The sequence below is a fragment of the Triticum aestivum genome, chromosome 3B (assembly GCF_018294505.1).
Source record: "Triticum aestivum cultivar Chinese Spring chromosome 3B, IWGSC CS RefSeq v2.1, whole genome shotgun sequence".
Classification (NCBI taxonomy): domain Eukaryota; kingdom Viridiplantae; phylum Streptophyta; class Magnoliopsida; order Poales; family Poaceae; genus Triticum; species Triticum aestivum.
In genome coordinates, this window is record NC_057801.1 from 748,112,249 (window position 1) to 748,121,156 (window position 8,908).

Consider the following 8,908-nt stretch of genomic DNA (forward strand, 5'->3'; position numbering starts at 1 on the left):
CACTGCAATGATTTTACTAGAAAATTTGCGCTCAACCAGGGCTTGAAAGTTCTGAAAAACTTGAAAACATCGGATCTCTTTTTGAGAAGATAAATCCACACAAATTTGCTATAATCATCTATGAAGCTCACATAATAATCATGTCTACCAACGGATGTAGGGGCAGGACACCACACATCAGAGAAAATTAATTGAAGTGGTTTGGTAGAGACACTAGTAGATATTAAATAAGATAATTGATGACTTTTAGCACACGGACAAGAATCACAAATAGTTTTGATATTGCGCTCACCAACAAATGGGAGCTTATTTTTCCTAAGCAATCTTTCAACTAGAGAAAAAGAAGCATGTCTTAATTGATCGTGCCTCCATGTTGATGAGACTATGACAACATCATTGGCTTCTTTATTGAATCTCCTAAGCTCCGGAATCAACGGGTAAAGCCCTCAAACACATCTACCTCGATAGAGTACTTTCTTCGTTTCCTGGTCCTTGATAAAAAAGAAGTAGGAATGAAATTCGAGGAAGACATGATTATCAATGGAAATTCTATGAACGGAGAGAAGATTTTTAGCAGCCGTAGGAACATGCAAGATTCTCTTAAGATGAATTTTACGATGAGGGGTATGAAAAGTTGATTGACCAATGACAAATCTGCATACCCTCTCCACTTACCATGTGGATATGATCTTTGCCACGGTACTTCTCCATCATTGTGACTTTCTCATGTTCATTGGTGATGTGATTAATGGCACCGCTATCAACATACCAATCTATATCAACTCCATAGGAGCCATCAGCCACGGTAGCCACCTTGTCTCCGTCTTGAGAATAATCGTCATCTTTGTTAGACCAACTCTAGCAGACCCCGCAAAATTCGACCCGCAAAACGCGTTTGCGGTTTCACGAAGATCGCGTTTACGGGTCGAAAACATGCGCCGCCGATCAGATACCGCATCTAAACCTGCATAATTTGAAAAAACACTTTCGCGGGAGAAATTGCGCAAACATAGTTCATCACATCACATACAACACAGTTCATACATACTACAGGATCAACAAACTAAGCATAGATCATGCTACATGCTACGTTAACTAGTAGTAGAGGGGTCAGATCTGACGACGGCGAGGTCGCGACAAAATGGACAACACCGTGGAGGCCGAGCGACGCTCAATCTCCTCGCCGGAGCTGCATAGGCCGATGTACTTCGCCGCCTGCTCCGCGCGGATGCGGCGCCACTCCTCAGCCTTCTCGTTGGCGGCAACGTTGGCGGCGACCGCCTGCTGCCACTGGAGGGCTTCGAGCTCCTCGGCGTGGCGCCGGCGCTCCGCCTCCTCGCGCACGCTCCACTCGGCGATGGCGGCGTCGAAATCCGCGATGTAGTCTCGGGCCCGACGACTCCGCGGCGGCCGAGTGGAGCGGGCTCCTCGGGCTCCTCCTTCACCGGGACGAAGGAGAATGGCACCGGCGGCTCCGGCTCCTCCTCGTCGCCCGACCACTCCCTCTTCACGGGGAGGAATCCCGCGCCGGAGGACGAGGAGGATCCGGCATAGGAAGATCTCGCGGAGGAGAAGGACGCGTTACGGCGGTCGTACTCCTCCGTCTCGCGACGGTTGAAGCTCGGCGGCGGCGACATCCCGCGGTTGGTCCACCTCCGGGCGCCGCGCTTCCACGCGCCGTCCGACCGGACGCGCCGCTCGCGCTCCGGGTCGCGCTCACGGCCGGATCTACTGTCGGAGCCGCGTTCGGAGCTCCACATTCGCCCCCACATGGCGGCTGGAGGCAGGGCGGGTGATCGCCGGCGGCGAGAAATTGCGAGAGGGGAAAGGGAAATCGGGTGGCTCGTGACGGCGGAGGGATAGGGTTTGGACCCGGAAAAGGGTCGCGGAACCGCAGTTATACTGCTGGGGTCGTGCGGTTTGCAGGCTGCGGCAAAAAAAATTGCGGGTTGGGCGAGTATGCGGGCTCTGTTCTGGCCGGAAAATTGGGCCGAGCCCGCATACTCGCCCGAATTTTTGCGGACCGGGCGTTTTGCGGGGTCTGCTAGAGTTGCTCTAATGGTACCAACAGCTCCTCGCGGTGTGCCCTGGCTTACCACAAATCCGGCAGCGTGGCATCTCTGGTCGGGATTGGTTGGAGCCGCCACCACGGCGACCTTTGGATGCACCAGATCATCCGTTGGAGCCACCGCCGCCGTTGTTGCCGCCACCACCATGTCCTCCAGACTTCCCCTTGTTGCGGGAAGAGCCACGGGCGCGGGAGCTACCACCACGGCCATGCACCGCGGTGTTGGCAGTGGAGCGGAAACCGCCGCCCGAGATGTTGAACTGGGCCATGCGCTGGTCGGAGTTGCTCAGCATGGCATAGAGTTTTCGAGGGAGACCGGCGTGACGCGTGCGTCGAGGGCGGAGACGAGGGGCTGGTAGTCGACCTCCAGCCCGTGGATGATGTAGGAGATGAGCTCGTCGTCCTGGATGGCCTTCCCCGCAGCTGCAAGCTCGTCGGCGAGGCCACGGAGGGAGGCGAAGTAGGCGGCAACCGTATGGTTGCCCTTCTGCGCATTGATGAGCGTCGTCCGGATGTTGTTCACGCGACTCATGGACTGTGAGGAGAACATGACTGCCAACGTAGTCCCGAGCGCGTGCGCCGTGGTGAATGTGGTCACCGTGACGAGCACCTCCTTGGACAGGTTGCTGAGCAAATAGCCCAACACCTGCTGATCCTCCCGGACCCAGATTGGGTGGAGAGGGTTGGGCACAGAGCTTTCTTTGCCATCCATATCCTTGGTGACAAGAAGCCTGGCTGGCTCCGGCGTGGTGCCGTCGACATAGCCGAAGACATCGGCGCCACGCAGATGGGGAGAGACCTGCGTGCGCCACAACACGTAGTTCGTGCGTGTTAGCTTCTCGATGATCTGACCATTGAGGGTAGGCTGGGAGGAGCCAGAGGAGGAAGACATGGCTAGGCTCGGGGTAGATGGGATCTCAGTAGATGGGAAGAGAAGGGGTTCTGATCACCATGTGCGAACTAGCGAAACGTCTTGCCTAGCTCAGGCCGACGGGCTCGTGTTAAATAGATGGGGCGCACCTCCCATGATAACGCATACATGTGGTTGAGATTACAATCTTGTAGATCAAGAAAGGAGATAAAGATAAGAGTGAGATAAACACAATACCCTACCAACCTAACTATTTTCTATGCCGCATATCTCTAGGCTGGACGCGCCGGTCATGTATACGTGACATGTTGACATGTTTAACACGTACGGAGGTCTTTGCCACCTCCGTGCATTACGTACACATGGCAACGCAGACCTGGGTACATGCATAGTGTTGTACAATGTCAAGGTCCATAAAATATTGGTGTGCTCAAAGATGTGGTGGAGTAATAGTGTGCAGATCACAAGGAATAACTGGGTACATGGACAGAGTCCGATGGAGGCAGGGTGTAATATCGGTACACAGGTACTTTAAGGCTGGCGTATGTATCTGCTTGAAGAACACCACTCAGACAGGATTTGTTTTGTTGAACCGGACATATATGAACCTTTTTCTTCTTTGGGAAACTGAAATTAATAATCATCAGCTGGTCCTTGTGCTACACAAGAACCCATCTGCAAATCAAGTTGGTTTCAGCCAACGATGACAGAATGAGAGGAAAGCAGCGTTCCAGCCAAGCTGAAGGCGAGCTGGCTACGCCGTCGTCTCGCCGTACGTGTGCTTATCTGCCAGTAACAGAGACGTACTGCAAGTCTGCAACACCATGTACTCCCTCCGTTTTGAAATAGATGACTCAACTTTATTCTAACTTTAGTATAAAATTGGGTCATCTATTTTGAAACGGAGGGAGTACCTGTTTATAGCAAGCAGGGATTGATGTAGATAACCATACTCGGGTTTGGCTTGTACATATTGAATTAATGCTAACACTACTTGAACGAAATGCAGAATGCTAAAGCTACTGGAACGAAATAAATAAATACTCGTCTCCCCAGGTTTGTACAGAATGCTAAAGCTAACCTGCTAGAACGAAATAAATTAATAAATACATACCCAGTTGATATATAAGAATCCATGTAGTACTTAGGAGTACATCACACCCAGACATGCATGCATGCATTTTCAGTCCAGCGCACGTACACAAGCTGCTAGCTGTACTGAATCTGAATGAAATCTCTGGGCTTTGGCACACACATAAACAGGAAACAAACCACAACCAATACAATGATACATAAGTCGTCTCTCTCACTCTCTCCGGAGAGTGGAGACACACACAAAGAGATGACTAAGCATGCATGCATGCAGGTGCATGCATGATCAAGCACCACTTTATTCTTTCTTAAGCAAGGAAACACACATGCATCCACCATATCTTGGGAAGCAAACACCAGTTTATTGGCTTGAACCGTCATGGCAGTGAAAAGCAGCAAGGCGTCCACCGCCCTTGTCATAGGTCTTGCCACCATGCCCCAAGCCTACACGACATATCACCAACTATCATCTATTATGACACCTGCATGAAGCAAGATGCAAACAATGAAGAGCGCACGTACCTGAATAGTACGGTCACTTCACTGAAGCACAGAAACTCTGGGCAAGGGCTTCTTGTAATGTGACGAGTGGCGCCGCTCGAAGAGGCATGGATCGTGGCCAGCCTCCAGCCCGTCCCACTCCAGCTTCTCCCACCAGTCCTGCTCACAGTCCACGACGGGGCGACGGCTATCTCCGCCAACCGCTGGGAGGCGCCTGAGACTCCAACAGCCCCTGAGCCATACCCTCTCAAGCTTGGGAGCATGCATCTTGACCTCACATATATGCTCCAACTTATAGAGCTCATATAGCTGGATGTGCTTCAGCCTTGGGAACTCAAGTACATTTCCTTTGAGGCCAGGATGAACAGGGAACACCGTCTTCAGATCACTGCAGTTGACAATGTGGAGACTTTCTAATTTGTGCAAGTATGATCCTTGAATACCCCACAATAATGGAAGCACAAATGTGAGTCTTGGGCAAGAGTATAGGTGTATGCTCCGCAGTTTGGCAAAGCACCCAGTTTCCGTGCCACTGTAGGTCTTTCCTTTGCTCCAAATGCAGTGTGACATTGGTAGATCAGCTGCCCAAAAGGTCTCTATTTCTGTAAAGGGGTACCCACCATAGTTAGTCTTGAAGACTATGCGCATCTTGGGGCATCTCACCACATGACAATGTTTTAGATGTTTCCAGTCAAGATCAATCCCAGCTCTAGACATCATGTGTTCAGTGATAATAGTGGTGATGGAAGAATTGTCATGCACATGCAACGACTTGGCTTCATTCAGTGCAAAGATGATAGCCTTGATTGCTTGCACACTCTCCATGCTAGCGTTGCTAACTCCCTTACCAATCTCCACATGGCAGCCCGATGGCTGAAACTGCATTCCACTGTTGTAGTTGTGATCAATAATTATGTTGCCAATAGGGACATCAATGTAGGTGCTGCAAGTATTGGGGTTTAATGACTTCGGTTGAGGGGGACCCATTATTTTCCCACTATTACCAGGGCCCATCTTCTCCTTCATATAACTTTGTTCCTTAACATTTGTGGTACAAGGTACACAAAGATTTAGATGGAACCTATTGCTCTTCCAACAGAATTGGAGATTGCTTCGTAATACCAAGGACTGAAAAAATCTTATGTCCACTATACTAACATACACTTCATGTAGTTTTGTTTGAATAGGATAGACTGAGGAATCAATATGCAGCACTGTCAGTGTTGGCAGACCCACTTCTGGCCATAGAATGGAATGGAGTTGCATACATCTCAATAGAATAATTTGTTTGAGACATGGAACCTGCACCACCTCATTTTCGAGGTCAAGTGTCTTGACTTTTGTGTCTGAGAGGTCTAGTTCCTCAAGGTTTGGAAGTGATCCACGCAATGTGAAGTCAGACAATCTTGCACAGCCGGCCATGGAGATGCGGCTTAATTTGGCTTTCTTGTAATCATCCTCTGTTAGTCCTGCATCTAAGCTGAATGATTCAAGTGATGGAGGGAGTCCTTCAACATGCTCCAATCCAACACAACCATCTAGAACCAGAGTCTTGATACTACTTTCCCGTGACAGACTTGGCAAAACTTGTATTGTAGTATTCCAAGAAAGGTCGAGAAACTCCATCTTCACCATGTTAGTAAATTCATCCTTTTTGCCCGTCTCCCAAGGGCATGTAGGCTCAACTACTCGAAGCTTGCGAAGGTTTTGCAGTTGTCTCCATGAAAAACTATGGATCCAAATCCTTCCCTTCTTTATGTGTACCTCTCTAATGTTTCCAGCCATATTCTCTGTTATCTCTGGTGACAAGGCAAATTCCCAATCCGTGTGGCATATGTCTAGTACCCATATGCTCTGAAAACATTCAATTGCTAGTCTATCTTGCTTCTCATCTTCTTTCGCTCGCTCATCTTTGCAGCCATCTAATCCAAGGAACCTTAAGTTGCGGCAACAACTGAAAGGAGGTGAAGAAAAGTTGAAGGTGCAAAGGCATAACTTGAGCACACGGAGCTTGTCTGGTTTATGGAACATGTCATTAGGTAACAGTCTTAATGGAGGATCAGATTTGCTTGCGGCTATAGCAAGAAAAAAGGACGTTGACTCTGGATGCACAACAGAGTTGCCCCTGGAGAATATCCACCGTTTCGGGGAAGTTTGTAGTTCATGACCAAAAGAGGGCAGTGCATTAGATGAATAATCCTCTATACATATCCGCTGATGCAGATCAGCTGCAACCTCCCATGCTTCATCACCCTGACCTCCTTGTATAATCCCATCACAAACCCAATAGCTAGAAGCATGGGTGGCCCAGTTGTAGTCTATGATGTCACCTCCTTGAGAATTTAGTGCTAGCATATACAAGCAACACTCTTCGGCTACTTCAGCAAGCTTATCCGTGCACCCAACAATTTCTCTAGCCTCTTTTTTCAACAAATAATTCCACCCTAGAGGAATCAACTCACGATAAAGAAAAAGATGTGAATTACCCACCTTCTCACTGACTCCTTGGTTGAGCCGAAGCCTTCCTCGGAATGTCCACAATAATTTAGTACCAAACAGGTACCACTGACTCATGACAGGTTGGGGAATGCCAAAATCGCTGAAGTCAACTGTGTTGTCACTCCCATTATGGAATACCAATAAACAAAAGTGTTGTCCTAATGCATGATGGATCTCAGCCCCAACATCTTGTATCTCATCCCTGGAGCTTTCGTCTACCCCTTTGAAATCATCTTCTTCATCTTGTCTATAAAACATATCCATTACCCTTTGAGAAAGCTGTAGTTCATGTGCGATTGTCCTCTGCAGTGCTCGTCTGCTTTTCCACCTCGAGCAATCAACATGGACTATCTTGTTGAATTTCTTCAGCAGAGACGACGGAGGGTCTTTGGCTATGGCTCTAAGCACCGCTGAAGCACCCAACCCTTGCCATCCATCAAAATAGATGGCCTTGTGTGCAGTACTGATCGTATCCTCAAGATGAGGGATGATTGTTTGCACCGCATCTTCGATGGTGTCCGGATAAATATACTGCATAATTAATTGATGGCAATTAGTTGAGGTCGCTGACACAGCAGTTTTCATCTAGCAACATATATACACAAGGTGCACCTAATTTTCTTTTATCATTGTCATTGTAGGAGCAACACTAATTATATGGACTGCATGCATGGGCACTCATGTAGACTCACAGTCACAGTAAGCAGGCCATAGTTTGAGTGTCTGTATGTTAAACTGTTAATTGGACGGACCACCAATGCATGGTATCGTCGGCCACTGCAGGTCATCAGTAGTGTGTTATGGTGTGTTTGGGTTGGGGGTCAGGGCACAGAGGAGAGCAGTGGCAGTGATGAGCTAGCTGGGAGGGGAGGCAGAGAAATTAATTAAGCCGGTGGAGGGAAGGGCAAGTCACGACCACGACTTGTGCTCTCAGACGGACCCAGATAAGAGGGTACGTGTTGCAAGTAGAAGCCTGAAGAATTGCAGGATTAATTAATTTCAGCAAGAATTGCATCCTCTATTTGTGTGTGTGGTAACATTAAGCCACTGTTGCTTGATCCTGGAGCTAATGAACACGTAACTAATTAAGACAACAATCTCTGACATATATATCAAGAACCAACTAATTAAGACAACAATCTCTGACATATATTATGTAGAAGAAAGTAATAATACTAGACTTCACTGTGATAACCATCTCTGACATACCACCAGAAGACAAATTAATACCTCTCGAGGCATGATAACTAGTGTTTGTATGAAGGCCTTGCAGAGACAAGAAGCTCCAGAAATCTAACCCATCGATCGATCTGCACCTCCAGATGAATCAATTTGCAGCTGGCACGTGTGCTAGCTAGTTACCAGAAGATAGTAATTGTTAGTCGATGCATAATTCCCTAAAATATATATGTGATGAACCGTATTAGTAGTTTTGATAGTACCTTAATAAGTAGGCTGGCTGGCACAATCCCGTGTGCTCATCTATTGTTTATGTCAAGTGAAGGGTGAACAATGGATGAATGAATGGGGATACTGAAGATTAGATGGTATGCAGATCAGGAGTTGCTAGTGTTTGGTCTTTGGCTTTAGTTTTGGACAAAGCATGAGTAGCTGCTTCTTTGCTTCAGGCTGGAGTCACTTAAAGAATAAAGATTGAGTTGTCTGGTCTTCCTCCTTTTTCTTTTTCTTTTTCTTTTTCTTTGAATAAAGAAAGCATGGGCCTAGACTTTGGACTGGATTCCAAGCAGTATCGAAAGGTGTGTCGGAGGGAGGGACTCACAGATTTTCTTTCTCTTCTTCTCTTTTTAATGAAAAACATAAAGATAATACTACCACAAAGTCGTAGATGAAGTATATCAAATAATTTGCATACATTT

At 47.7% G+C, this 8,908-nt stretch overlaps 1 protein-coding gene across 1 annotated transcript; it reads right to left on the reverse strand.

The window, feature by feature from the left end:
* Nucleotides 1-4,002: 4,002 nt before the first annotated feature.
* On the reverse strand, nucleotides 4,003-8,614 carry LOC123072169 (uncharacterized). The gene is made up of 4 exons (XM_044495727.1): nucleotides 8,474-8,614; nucleotides 8,262-8,385; nucleotides 4,554-7,562; nucleotides 4,003-4,475 (listed from the first exon to the last, which is right to left on the reverse strand). Exons 2-3 carry the CDS (start codon nucleotides 8,271-8,273, stop codon nucleotides 4,572-4,574), a joined length of 3,003 nt encoding a protein of 1,000 aa, XP_044351662.1. The 5' UTR covers nucleotides 8,274-8,385; nucleotides 8,474-8,614; the 3' UTR covers nucleotides 4,003-4,475; nucleotides 4,554-4,571.
* Nucleotides 8,615-8,908: the final 294 nt, after the last annotated feature.